General features: G+C 46.3%; 1 protein-coding gene across 2 annotated transcripts in view; it reads right to left on the reverse strand.

Moving 5' to 3' along the window:
- Nucleotides 1-350: 350 nt before the first annotated feature.
- Nucleotides 351-14,975, reverse strand: part of bcl2l13 (BCL2 like 13) — a 52,127-nt gene continuing 37,502 nt past the window's right edge. For both annotated transcript variants that reach the window (XM_072485354.1, XM_072485353.1), the window contains exon 7: nt 351-2,375. In XM_072485354.1, the coding sequence (XP_072341455.1) occupies nt 1,536-2,375 (840 nt within the window). In that variant the 3' untranslated portion in view covers nt 351-1,535. The remainder of the gene's footprint in view (nt 2,376-14,975) is intronic.

Genomic DNA, 14,975 nt, shown 5'->3' on the forward strand with positions numbered 1-14,975 from the left:
CAATTTAGCGTGGCCAATCCAACTACCCTGCACATCTTTGAGTTGTGGGGGTGAAACCTACACAGACACGGGGAGAATGTGCAAACTCTACACGGACAGTGACCCAGAGCCGGGATCAAACCTGGGTCCTCAGCGCCGCAGTGCTACAGCCAGAAATTAACTACTTATATAAGTAGAATTTTAAAAACACAATAGCTATGTTTATCATGTGGCTACCTAACCAGCTGCTGTTTTTTTTTTGAGGGGGGGGATAGGGCAGTTTAAACACTACAACAGTTTTAGTTCTTTCAAATCTGAATTCTATTGATTGTAAGTTAGAACTGAAGGGCAAAAATAATTTTACACTCACAAAATAGTCCATGTTTTATTGTGATTCATTTATGAAATTCAGTACAAATTGCAACGCTGGTGCCTAGGTAACCACTTTGAAATCACTTTCTTTTTATATTCACTGGGGATTGTGTGCATCATTTTAACACCTCTTTGTACAAGTACAATTAAAAGTTAAATACAGACTTCTAACCAAGTACAACCAAAATGATCTATGTGAAGAAACTGAACACCACATCTATTATTGTCTCGGCATCAGCAGTAGTAACAATAGTGAAATCAATGCCTACATTAAATCTTTTTGTTTTTAAATTTAAAGTGCTCAATTCTTTTTTTTCCCCAATTAAGGGACAATTTAGCAAGGCCAATCCACCTACCCTGCACATCTGTGGGGGTGAGACCCACACAGACAGTGACCTGGGACCAGGATCGAACCCGGGTCATCAACGCAGTGAGGTAGCTGTGCTAACCACTGTGCTACCGTGTCACCCACCTACACTAAATCTTACCTTTTAACCGAATGCACAAATGCATTTGATCAATGAAGTTCTCACTTTTTATTAATGAAACAGGTTCCATTATCTATGAAAAGAAAATCAGACCAAACTGCTAGCGGGGAAAAGGAAAAAATATGCAACCGAATCAAACCTTATATAAATGCTTATCGCTGAACGGGATGAAATTAAACTACAGTCATAATGCTCAAAGCTAACATATTACATTGGAAAATAGTGTTACAGCTATTTAAGAATCAAAACGATAAAGGAGGAATTAATTTAGATTATTAAAAAAAGGTCTCTGTTAACTCAGACCTGAATATTAGTTTCCCAGAAAGAACTTCAAACACCCCTTTTCCATACCAAACCTTCACCAAAGGGTTTTGTTCCTCTGCACAAGGATTTTAACACTTTAGGCATTATTTAGAAATTTACCAGCATTTTCATTCTCAAAGATACTACAGTATATAGAAAGAACATGTCCTGTACGCCACAATTTCCTTTACAGTGAAGATTTAAGTTTATTTCCTCAGTATATTAGTACTGCCCTGCATTCATGTAATATGTTGATTATCTATCCCTACTAACCATGGTTTTTCTTCATTGATCTGCAATGAAACTGAATAAATAGGCTTAATTAGTCACAATAATCAATTGTAGAACAGAAAGCCTTCCCAATTACCCTGCTCAATAGCAACTGCTCACTTATTAAAATCTTCTTCTCCAGGCGAGAGCCATGCCCACTACTACAGCTAGCATCGCAAAAGCAGCAGCTCCACCATAAATCAAAACAGATGCGTTTGATTTTGCAGGAACTATTTCTTCAGTATCCTTCGGCTTAGCCAGAGGTTTTATTTCAACCGTCTCGCCCTTTTCAACATCCAGTTTGGTTGTTGGGGCACCTTCCCGGACACCTTTTTTAATCTCTTCCAATTGCTTTCTTATTTCTTGCAGTGAAGCTGATTGATGCAGTTCGCTGGATTCAACGGCTTTTTCTTCTGCTTGCGTTACAGTTTTTCCCTCTATTTCAGTGGTTGCTATTGGGCTTTGTGCTGATAAAAGATCAGTTTTCTCCACTTCAGCAGAAGACCGATCCTCCACTGGTGCAGTCTGTTGAGCAGCTAGAGGTGCTGCCTCAGCTGCAGCTGCTGTAGGCATCACAGTCTTTAGCTCCATTTCCTGACTCTCAACTGCTTCAGTAATCTCTTCTTTTTCCACATGGACGATGTCAGAATTAGAAGAATTGTTTTCGCTTCTCTCTTCACCACCACCACCGTTACTGTCCAAGCTCTTCATGTCCTCTGGGTCTATAGATAATTGCTGCCAGGATTCAGTTCCAACAGAAACTGGCATGCCTTCAGTCTGCCAGCTTTGGCTAGTAGACAGGGAAGCTGGCAAGCCAGCCGCGTGCCAGGAACTGGCGGCAGTAAGTGGCTCAGGAGGACTTACTTGACCAGAGTTGTCACTGGTTAAGATGTAAATATCATTGCTATCATCTACTCCTTCTCCACGTTCTTCCTCCTCCGAATCCAGACTGAAAATAGTCCCCTAGGAATAACAAACATAGATTGAAATCTGGTGCTTTAAACCTTTTGTACAAATTGCACACTTGCATCAAACATTAGATTGGAATTTTTCCACAAGGTAACGCAACCTTGCAAACAGGTGATGATAAACTATAGCAACAATGCACCGGTTCATGAAGGATCGGGGTTTATATATTGAACTCCACATTGATGGGTGGAATGGAAGGGAAATCGGACAGAGAAATTTGAGAGATTAGAGGAAATTTGAAAGGACAGGTTAGAGAACAAAATGAATTTGGTACATTAATAACATGATCAGCACAGGTGTAGGGACAGTCTTCCAAACAAAAAATAGATGAGATTGTTAGGAGGAAGAAAAATATTTTGGAACATGCCTTTTCAGACAGCAGTTTTTAAAGTTCAAATCTGATTCTAAATTTGTTCTTTTCCCCGAATTTAACTCAAATTTAGGCTTTCGAGAAGTAGAAAGCTACAATAACTGCAGCATAAAGTCCAAATCTCCCTCCCTCTCATCAGTGATGTTCACAAAATCAAATCTTTCAGATTGCATTTCTTACATTGTACTTCAGACTATTAAAGCGAATATAGAAAGCAGAGTGCAGAAACACTCATTAATACCAGCCTGACGAAAAGTTGGTTCACAACTTAATCCAAATCAGACTCCATACTTCACTATGTAAGACTTGTCATTTAGTGCCATCTACAGTTGTGAATTTGCTCCTGCACCATAAAAGGTGTGTGGAAAAAGCAAACATATCTACCTACACCAAAACTGTTGGAAACTGAAGCTTAACAATTTGCAACATTATAAAATTAGTTTTATTATATTCCAAATTATGCTGCTCACCTGGTCCAATACTGCATTCCTCATTGAAAATAACACTGAAAAGACAAGAGCTCTGATTGAGATTATCTCTTATTCAACTACCTTTTATTGAGCGATCACAGTGCAAATTAAATCAGGCTCAATTAATTTAACAGCTGTAATCTTTCCAGAGCTAATGCCTTCTTTTGGGTATCATATAGTTAGCTGGAGTACTTGCTAATTTGCCCTCCCTAACCAGGGCCACATTTATTGGATAAACCTACAGATTTAAACTAAACAAAATTGGTATTGGGAAAAAAAAATACAGACATTAAAGTGAGGTTACAATGCAACAATTGATTAAAAGTAGTAATAAACAAGCAGATTTTCTGATTTACAATGGTTGTAAATACTTCACAAACTTTCATTATAATAAAAAGATAGTTTGGTACAATATACAGCCCCTTGTGGATGACATTTTAATCAAGTCGTGCATAATGACAATATGTAACAAATAGGACATACAATGCTCAGGCAATTCTTAGGAAACAAAAGAGAGCCAGGTTTCACCTAGACAAAAAGGTCACAAACTTTAAACCATTAACTCCGTTTCTCCACAAAAGTTGCCAACCCTGCTGAGTATTTCCAGCAGTTTCTGTTTTTAGTTCCGATATCTCATATCCACAGTATTTTGCTTTTGTGTTTGTGACTATCAGGTTCTTCTCCCATCCAAAATGATTAGAAATAGTTGGGGACTTGGGGTGATACTCTGGGGACTCGCGCTGAATCCTACCACGGCAAATAGTGGGATTTAAAATCAATAAAAAATAAAATCTGGAATTAAAGTCCAATGATGACCATGAAACCATTGTCGATTGTCATAAAAACCCATCTGGTTCACTAATGTTCTTTAATATCCTTGCCTTGTCTGCTTACCTGCAACTCCAGATAAAAACTCCCTCTCAAATGGCCTTGCAAGTTACTCAGTTGTATTGAACTGCTAAAAAGTCTCAAAGGAATGAAATCAGACAGACAACTTGGTATTGAACTAGGCACCAGAAACAACGACAAACCCAGCCCATCGATCCTGCAAAGTCCTTACCAACATCTGGGCTGGGGATTTGTGCCAGAATTGGGAGAGATGCCTCAGACTGGTCAAGCAACTGCCTAACAGTCATTCTCATGGAATCTTACAAACAATGGGTATCACCATCCGAGAATATGCCCTTTCCCACCGGCAGGACAGACCCAGTAGAGATGGTGGCAGCACAGTGGTACGCAGGTGGGACGGGCTGCCCTGGGAGCCCTCGACATCAACTCCGGACTCCATGAAACCTCATAGCCACGTCAAACACCGGCGAAGAAACCTAATTGTCATTAAATAATCTGCTGCAATGAATGATCGAGATAGACACCATTGCATCCTTCAAGAGAAAACGGAATATTTAAAGTAGAGGAAGATACAGGGAAAAGAACTAGGCAGTAGGATTAGATCTGGAATGCGCTACAAAAAGCTGCAGAAAACGATGCTCTAAACTTGCCTGGTTCTTTCTACAAGTAAATCAACAGACAGGTTGACTTGCCTTAATTTTAATATTCAAATGCATAGCTTTTCAATTTTAGTTGGTGTACAATCCTTTCCTGCTTTGCCTCACCCCATGTGCCAAAATGCTGGAGTGTGTTCAGCATGGCTATCAGGAGGACCACGTTGCTTGGAGAATAGAATAGTAGCTCTGCCAATATACGATCAGAAAAACGTGTGCAACATCTGCAAGGACGGAAGCTAGAAATTATCCTGCGGGGTAATTCTCGACCTTATATTTCTTAGAGGATTATCGTACTATAAAAAAAAAAGGAAAATCCAAGAGGCAATTTATTATGGATTACTTGCAATAAAACCTGCATTTTAAAATAGCTTAGCTTTATAAATTCTGTTATGTATAAAATGAAACCTTATCAGCTTTCCCCACCGAGTTAAGAAAATCAGAGTTAAACCTCTGTAATGTGTCTCTATAAATAGGTAGGTTAAAAGACCCACTACCATTCACTGACATTACTATTGTGTAACCTGGCAATCTGAAATATGATAAACTACATTTTGATTTTGCAAGAACTAATTAAACAAATGTTCTTCCATTGTAATCTGTGACAGGACAGAGTCATGGGTGACTGAACTACAATTCCTATAACAGGATCATTCTTTGCATTGAATTACTTTGTCTGATATCCAGTAATATTTGGGCAGAAGATAATTACAGCAAGTGTAGACCAATTTTTGAAAGTAGAAAATTCAATATTAAAACACTACATCAAAGCACTTTGTCAGAACTACATTCTACAATTCTATTCCAAATCAGTTCCCCAAATGTACTAACTGATCTTGCAAATTGAAAAACTATTACTAAAAAGCACCAAAGATATTGAACAATGTTGAAAAGAGATGCAATCCCAAACTCCCAACAAAACAAAATGGCAATATAGCAGCAAAGTAGCTGCAGAATAACATTCAGTTCCTCAAAGCCTGGCCACACTAATAAAGCTGGCAGCAATGCCTCCAGTGCTGAGCTGCGACCTGCTCCAGCCCGACTCGGTCAACCTGGCAGGGCAGAATGACATCAGCCACCTCAAGATCTTCAATCTGTGCTTCCACTGCTTACAGGAGCAGCTCGGGTGCAGTAATGGGCTGGCGAGTACGTAATATTTCTACAAAGTGCTTTAAAAACACATTTTCACGTATAGAAATGGATTGGATTTGTTTATTGTCACGTGTACCGAGGTACAGTGAAAAGTATTTTTCTGCGAGCAGCTCAACAGATCATTAAATACATGGGAGAACAAGTATAAGTTAAGTAAAAAGTGGATCTGTTGGGGAGAGCTCGCAGAGTCACCTCGCTCCAGCGCCATCTTGGTAAAGCTTATATTTTGATGTATAACTTCTTCTTTATTCATTTATGGGATGTCGATATTGCTGGCGAGGTCAGCATTTGGTGCCCATCAGAAGATGTTGGTGAGCTGCCGACTTGAACTGCTGCAGTCCCAGAGGTGTAGGTATTCCACAATTTTGACCCCGTGACAGTGAAGGAATGACGATATATTCCACTGTCAGGATGGTGAGTGACTTGGAGGAGAACGTCTAGGTGATGGTGTTCCCAGCTATCTGCTGCCCTTGTCCTAAGGAACACGAGTTACTGCAGTGCATCTTGTAGATGGTACACACGGTTGCCACCGTTCGTCAGTGGTGGAGGGTTTGAATGTTTGTGGAAGGGGGAGCACTCAAGCGGACTGATTTATCCTGGATGGTGTCGAGCTTCTTGAGTGTTGGAGCTGCACTCATCCAGGCAAGTGGAGAGTATTCCATTGCACTCCGACTTGTGCCTTGTAGATGGTGGACAGGCTTTGGGAGATCAGGAAGAGAATAACTTGCTGTAGGATTCCTAGCCTTTGACCTGCTCTGGTGGCTGCAGTATTTATATGGTTAGCCCAGTTTGGAATTTTACATTTTAGAAACAAACGGAACAAAATTACAAAATACCAGGGATAGCAGCAAAGAGAAGTTTCAACAAACATGGGCACAAAATGGAACAAGAGAACATCACAACTGCTCAGTACAATCACTGGACAAAAACAAGCAATCAGGAACCAGAGAGCAAGGAAAGAACAGGATTCTGTCACAAAATATTGACCACAGCGCCGGGCCTGAAAACAGGATATTGACCACAGCGCCGGGCCTGAAAACAGGATATTGACCACAGCACCGGGCCTGAAAACAGGATATTGACCACAGCACCGGGCCTGAAAACAGGATATTGACCAGAGCGCCGGGCCTGAAAACAGGATATTGACCGCAGCGCTGGGTGGGCATGAAAACAGGATATTGACCAGAGCGCCGGGCCTGAAAACAGGATATTGACCACAGCGCTGGGTGGGCATGAAAACAGGATATTGACCAGAGCGCCGGGCCTGAAAACAGGATATTGACCACAGCGCTGGGTGGGCATGAAAACAGGATATTGACCAGAGCGCCGGGCCTGAAAACAGGATATTGACCAGAGCGCCGGGCCTGAAAACAGGATATTGACCAGAGCGCCGGGCCTGAAAACAGGATATTGACCACAGCGCTGGGCCTGGAAACAGGATATTGACCAGAGCGCTGGGTGGGCCTGAAAACAGGATATTGACCACAGCGCTGGGCGGGCCCGAAAACAGGATATTGACCACAGCGCTGGGCGGGCCTGAAAACAGGATAATGACCACAGCGCCGGGCCTGAAAACAGGATATTGACCACAGCGCTGGGTGGGCCTGAAAACAGGATATTGACCACAGCGCTGGGCAGGCCTGAAAACAAGATATTGACCAGAGCGCCGGGCCTGAAAACAGGATATTGACCGCAGCGCTGGGTGGGCCTGAAAACAGGATATTGACCACAGCGCTGGGCGGGCCTGAAAACAAGATATTGACCAGAGCGCCGGGCCTGAAAACAGGATATTGACCACAGCGCTGGGCCTGAAAACAGGATATTGACCACAGCGCTGGGCGGGCCTGAAAACAGGATATTGACCACAGCGCTGGGCCTGAAAACAGGATATTGACCGCAGCGCTGGGCGGGCCTGAAAACAGGATATTGACCAGAGCGCCGGGCCTGAAAACAGGATATTGACCACAGCGCTGGGCCTGAAAACAGGATATTGACCACAGCGCCGGCAGGCCTGAAAACAGGATATTGACCACAGCGCCGGCAGGCCTGAAAACAGGATATTGACCACAGCGCTGGGCGGGCCTGAAAACCGGATAATGACCACAGCGCTGGGCGGGCCCGACAACAGGATATTGACCACAGCGCTGGGCCTGAAAACAGGATATTGACCACAGCGCTGGGCCTGAAAACAGGATATTGACCACAGCGCTGGGCCTGAAAACAGGATATTGACCACAGCGCTGGGTGGGCCTGAAAACAGGATATTGACCACAGCGCTGGGCGGGCCTGAAAACAAGATATTGACCAGAGCGCCGGGCCTGAAAACAGGATATTGACCACAGCGCTGGGCCTGAAAACAGGATATTGACCACAGCGCTGGGCGGGCCTGAAAACAGGATATTGACCACAGCGCTGGGCCTGAAAACAGGATATTGACCGCAGCGCTGGGCGGGCCTGAAAACAGGATATTGACCAGAGCGCCGGGCCTGAAAACAGGATATTGACCACAGCGCTGGCAGGCCTGAAAACAGGATATTGACCACAGCGCTGGGCGGGCCTGAAAACCGGATAATGACCACAGCGCTAGGCGGGCCCGACAACAGGATATTGACCACAGCGCTGGGCCTGAAAACAGGATATTGACCACAGCGCTGGGCCTGAAAACAGGATATTGACCACAGCGCTGGGCGGGCCTGAAAACAGGATATTGACCAGAGCGCTGGGCGGGCCTGAAAACAGGATATTGACCACAGAGCCAGGCCTGCTTAGCCCAGCACCATGCTTAAAAAATACTTCAATTGGAGTTTGCACATTCTCCCAGTGTCTGTGTGGGTCTCACCCCTACAACCCAAAGATGTGCAGGGTAGGTGAATTGGCCACGCTAAATTATCCCTAATTGGAAATAAAAAAAGACTAAAAATTATGCCCCAGGACCTCTCTTTCAACCCTGAATCCAACCCCATCCAGGCCAGGACATATCCCCACTCACACAAGGAAAGGATAACACTAGTCCTAGCCAGGAAGGGACCCCTATCTGATGGAAGAATAGTCATGACACTCATCTGTTAGGTGGCGTGGCAGTCCTTGCCCAAACCTCAAAACCACAACCTCAGGCCAGACTAGAACCAGGACTGGCACCACATTTCCCCAGATACGACAAGAAGAGACGCCAGGGAGGCGACTCCCAAACCAATTCACAGACACCACCACCACCATACAGAAGGATACCCGGGGTCACCTTCTATCCTCAACCACAGATACAGACCCCACTTCGGTCTGCTCTAATAATAGACAAGACACGATCAGCTCCAATAGTACCGAAAAACAGACCATGTCAGGAACAGAGCTAAACTCGACCCAAAGGAAAGATCAGATAGAACCCGCTCCTCTCCACAATAAAGGATAAAAGCACGGATTCTTAAATTCAAATCAAAAAGAGAAACAAATCCCAGCTCTAACTGAGGGGCTATCCTCAATCACAGGGCGGACGAACTAATCCTACCAAACCCAACCTTCCACCCCTCTCCCTGCTCCATTCATCTTCCCATCAAACGAGACAGGGGGATGAAGACAAAGAGCAACCCCCCCCCCCTCCCCCAACCACAAGGATAAGACACTATACGGCATGATAAATTTCAGGATTAAATCTACGCACAAATCCATTTTCCATTTAGTCAAACATGAACTTGTTAAATCAGGATAACCAATGTTGCACCCATAATACACACCCCTCTGTCGGAAAAAAAGACAGGATCAACAGGGAGCAATGTCATGGATAATAACTGAAGTGCATGCGCTGGGGATGGGAATTTGAAGGGGGAGGGGGTGTGAGAGAGAGAGGAAATGACTACCGGTACAGCCACCTCTTAGCGCCAAAGGACCAGGGTTTGACTCGGACCTTGGGTGACTGTGTGGAGTTTGCATATTCTTCCCGTGTCTGCGTGGGTTTCCTCCGGGAGTCCGGTTTCTTCCCACAGTCCAAAGATGTGGTTAGATGGATTGGCCATGATAAATTGTCCCTTTGGGCAGCGAATTGGGCCTATGTAGGGTGGCCTTACAAAGAGTTGGTCCAGACCCGATGCGCCGAATGGCCTCCTTCTGCACTGTAGGGATTCTATGAATCCAGTGTAAATGAGGGTAGTGCAGTTGACGTAGTTTACATGGATTTAAGCAAAGCCTTTGACAAGGTCCCACGTGGGAGACTTATTAAGAAGGCAAATGCACATGGATACAGGGTGATTTGATAAGGGAGATTCATAATTAGCTTAGCGGTAGGAGATAGAGGGTGATGACAGAAGCCTGCTTTAGTGTCTGGAAGCCAGTGACCAGTGGCGCACCACAGGGATCCATGTTGGGCCCCCTAATGTTTGTCAATTATATAAATTTTTATTTTTTATTTTTATACATTTAGAGGACCGAATTATTATTTTTTCCAAGGGCAATTCAGCGTGATCAATCCATCTAACCTGCACATCTTTTAGGTTGAGAGGGTGACACCCGCAGACACGGGGAGAATGTGCAAACTCCACAGGGACAGTGACCCGGGGCCGGGATCGAACCCGGGTCCTCCTATAATCTTACAATAATCTTTGTCACAAGTAAGCTTACATTAACACTGCAATTAAGTTACTGTGAAAAGCCCCTAGTCGCCAAATTCAGACAACTGTTTGAATACATGGAGGGAGAATTCAGAATGTCCAATTAATTCAACAAGCACGTCTTTCGGGAGGAAACCGGAGCACCCGGAGGAAACCCGCGCAGATACAGGGAGAACGTGAAAAGAATGCAGCCAGACTTCTGGGTGCGGCGATGACCAGCTAAGTCGCACGTTTCGGCAGCTCCCGGTGGAACGGACTTTTGGGCTCTTAATAGGAGCTCCATCGGCAATTTTAACGGCAAATAACACTGTGCGGTAATCCAGAAGGGAATCCCCCCTGGACACGGATGGAAAAAAGAGAGGAAAGTAGCCGGATTGAGGTGGATCCTCAAGAGCAGCGGCCAGGAAGGCAGACACAAAGCAAGATGGCGTCGGAAGGAGGCAGTTTAATATGGGGCCCTGACCAACAAGAGTTCCTGCGGCGCTGCGTAGATGAACTCAAAAAGGAGATGAAGAAGGAGCTGTTGGCCCCGATATTACAAGCGATTGAGGGGCTAAAGGAGGAGCAAAAGACCCAGGAACAGGAGCTTCGGGTCGTGAAGGCAAAGGCTGCTGAGAATGAGGACGACATACAGGGCCTGGTGGTGAAAACGGAGATCCACGAGGCACAACACAAAAGATGCAAGTCACAAGTGGCGTACCACAAGGATCTGTTCTGGGCGTTGCTGTTTGTTATTTTTATCAATGACCTAGAGGAAGGTGCAGAAGGGTGGGTGAGTAAATTTGCAGACGATACTAAAGTCGGTGGTGTTGTCGATAGTGTGGAAGGATGTAGCAGGTTACAGAGGGATATAGATAAGCTGCAGGGCTGGGCTGAGAGGTGGCAAATGGAGTTTAATGTAGAGAAGTGTGAGGTGATTCACTTTGGAAGGAATAACAGGAATGCGGAATATTTGGCTAATGGTAAAGTTCTTGAAAGTGTGGATGAGCAGAGGGATCTAGGTGTCCATGTACATAGATCCCTGAAAGTTGCCACCCAGGTTGATAGGGTTGTGAAGAAGGCCTATGGAGTGTTGGCCTTTATTGGTAGAGGGATTGAGTTCCGGAGTCGGGAGGTCATGTTGCAGCTGTACAGAACTCTGGTACGGCCGCATTTGGAGTATTGCGTACAGTTCTGGCCACCGCATTACAGGAAGGATGTGGAGGCTTTGGAGCGGGTGCAGAGGAGATTTACCAGGATGTTGCCTGGTATGGAGGGAAAATCTTATGAGGAAAGGCTGATGGACTTGAGGTTGTTTTCATTGGAGAGAAGAAGGTTAAGAGGAGACTTAATAGAGGCATACAAAATGATCAGGGGGTTGGATAGGGTGGACAGTGAGAGCCTTCTCCCGCGGATGGAAATGGCTGGCACGAGGGGACATAGCTTTAAACTGAGGGGTAATAGATATAGGACAGAGGTCAGAGGTAGGTTCTTTACGCAAAGAGTAGTGAGGCCGTGGAATGCCCTACCTGCTACAGTAGAGAACTCGCCAACATTGAGGGCATTTAAAAGTTTATTGGATAAACATATGGATGATAATGGCATAGTGTAGGTTAGATGGCTTTTGTTTCGGTGCAACATCGTGGGCCGAAGGGCCTGTACTGCGCTGTATTGTTCTATGTTCTATGCGTGGAAAGGCTGGAGGTGCTGGAGAACAATGAGAGGAGGAAGAACTTAAGGATTCTTGGTCTTCCCGAAGGTGCAGAAGGGGCGGACGTTGGGGCATATGTGAGCACGATGCTGCATTCGTTAATGGGATCGGAGGCCCCGACGGGTCCGCTGGAGGTGGAGGGAGCCTATCGGGTTATGGCACGAAGACCGAGGGCTGGAGAAATTCCTCGAGCAATAGTTGTGAGATTTCTCCGATACAAGGACAGAGAGATGGTCCTCAGATGGGCCAAGAAAACCCGGAACAGTAGGTGGGAGAATGCGGTGATCCGCGTATATCAGGATTGGAGTGCGGAGGTGGCGAGAAGGAGGGCAAGCTTTAATCAGGCCAAGGCAGTGTTGCATAAAAGGAAGGTCAAATTCGGAATGTTGCAACCGGCAAGACTGTGGGTCACACATCTAGGGAAACACCACTATTTCGAAACGGCAGACGAGGCGTGGACATTTATTGTCGAGGAGAAGCTGGAGTGAGCAGGCCAGAAAAAGAACGTTTGGGACAAAGGTGGGAGGGTGAATTTGTGGGATAAAGGGGGGGAAAATGGGGGAAGAGGACTTCCCAGGTTGTTAAACCTGCGACCCTGTAACTTCTCTCTCTTCCCCATGTCATGGGGGAGGGGGTGAGGGAGGATGAGGAGCTGTGGGCGCCGGCCATTGGGGGCGGGGCCAAAAGGGGAAGCGCGGGCTTTGTTCCCGCGCTATGGTAATCATGGCGGGAACAGGGAAGCAGGAAGGAGGGGGCCTCGCACAGTGAGAGCCGAGGTCACGGGGGGGGGGGGGGGGAAGCCGAGGTCGGCCAGAGTTTGCTGACTTCTGGGAGCAACATGGGAGGTGCAATTACGCTAGCTTGGGATCTAGCGGGGGGGGGGGGGGGGGGGGAAACTTAAGGCAGATGTGGTTATGCTTCAGGAGACGCATCTGAAGCTGACAGACCAGGTTGGACTTCGCAAAGGATGGGTGGGGCAGGTGTTTCATTCGGGGCTAGATGCAAAAAACAGGAGGGTGGCCATACTAGTGGGGAAGCGGGTAATGTTTGAGGCAAAGACTATAGTGGCGGATAGTGGGGGCAGATACGTAATGGTGAGTGGCAAACTGCAAGGGGAGGCGGTGGTATTAGTGAACGTGTATGCCCCAAACTGGGATGATGCCAATTTTATGAGGCGTATGTTAGGACGAATCCCGGACCTAGAACTGGGGATGTTGGTAATGGGTGGAGACTTTAATACGGTGCTGGACCCAGGGCTGGACAGATCGAGGTCCAGGACCGGAAGGAGGCCGGCTGCAGCAAGGGTACTTAAGGATTTTATGGTGCAGATGGGAGGAGTAGATCCCTGGAGATTTAGTAGACCTAGGAGTAAGGAGTTTTCGTTTTTCTCCTATGTACATAAAGTATTTTCACGAATAGATTTTTTTGTTTTGGGAAGGGCACTGATCCCAAAGGTGACGGGGACGGAGTACACGGCTATAGCTATCTCGGATCATGCTCCACACTGGGTGGACCTGGAGATAGGGGAAGAAAAACAACAGCTTCCACCCTGGAGAATGGACATGGGATTATTGGCAGATGAGGGGGTGTGTTTAAGGGTGAGGGGGTGTATTGAAAGGTACTTGGAAATTAATGATAATGGGGAGGTACAGGTGGGAGTGGTCTGGGAGGCACTGAAGGCAGTGGTTAGAGGGGAGCTGATATCTATTAGGGCACATAAAGGAAAGCAGGAGGGTAGGGAAAGGGAGCGGTTGCTGAAAGAACTTCTGAGGGTGGACAGACAATACTCGGAGGCACCGGAGGAGGGACTATACAGGGACAGGCAAAGGCTACATGTAGAATTTGATTTGCTGACTACGGGTAAGGCAGAGGCACAATGGAGGAAGGCACAGGGTGTACAGTACGAATATGGGGAGAAGGCGAGTAGGTTGTTGGCCCACCAACTGAGGAAAAGGGGAGCAGCGAGGGAGATAGGGGGGGTGAGAGATGAGGAGGGAGAGATGGAGCGGGGAGCGGAGAGAGTGAATGGAGTGTTCAAGGCATTTTATGAAAGATTATATGAAGCGCAGCCCCCGGACGGGAAGGAGAGAATGATGTGCTTTCTGGATCAGCTGGAATTTCCTAAGGTGGAGGAACAGGAGAGAGTGGGGCTGGGAGCACAGATTGAGACGGAGGAAGTAGTGAAAGGGATTGGAAGCATGCAGGCGGGGAAGGCCCCGGGTCCAGACGGATTCCCAGTTGAATTCTAAGAAATATTTGGACTTGCTGGCCCCGCTACTGATGAGAACCTTTAATGAGGCGAGGGAAAGGGGGCAGCTGCCCCCGACTATGTCAGAGGCAACGATATCGCTCCTCCTAAAGAAGGAAAAAGACCCACTGCAATGCGGGTCATACAGGCCCATTTCCCTCCTGAATGTGGATGCTAAGATTCTGGCCAAGGTAATGGCAACGAGGATAGAGGATTGTGTCCCGGGGGTGGTCCACGAGGACCAAACTGGGTTTGTGAAGGGGAGACAGCTAAATACAAATATACGGAGGCTGCTAGGGGTAATGATGATGCCCCCACCAGAGGGGGAAGCAGAGATAGTGGTGGCGATGGATGCCGAGAAAGCATTTGATAGAGTGGAGTGGGATTATTTGTGGGAGGTGTTGAGGAGATTTGGCTTTGGGGACGGGTATATCAGGTGGGTACAGTTGCTCTTTAGGGCCCCGATGGCGAGCGTGGTCACGAATGGACGGGGGTCTGACTATTTTCGGCTCCATAGGGGGACGAGGCAGGGATGTCCTCTGTCCCCGTTATTGTTTGCATTGG

Source organism: Scyliorhinus torazame, chromosome 19, assembly GCF_047496885.1.
Source record: "Scyliorhinus torazame isolate Kashiwa2021f chromosome 19, sScyTor2.1, whole genome shotgun sequence".
NCBI classification, from domain to species: Eukaryota; Metazoa; Chordata; class Chondrichthyes; order Carcharhiniformes; family Scyliorhinidae; genus Scyliorhinus; species Scyliorhinus torazame.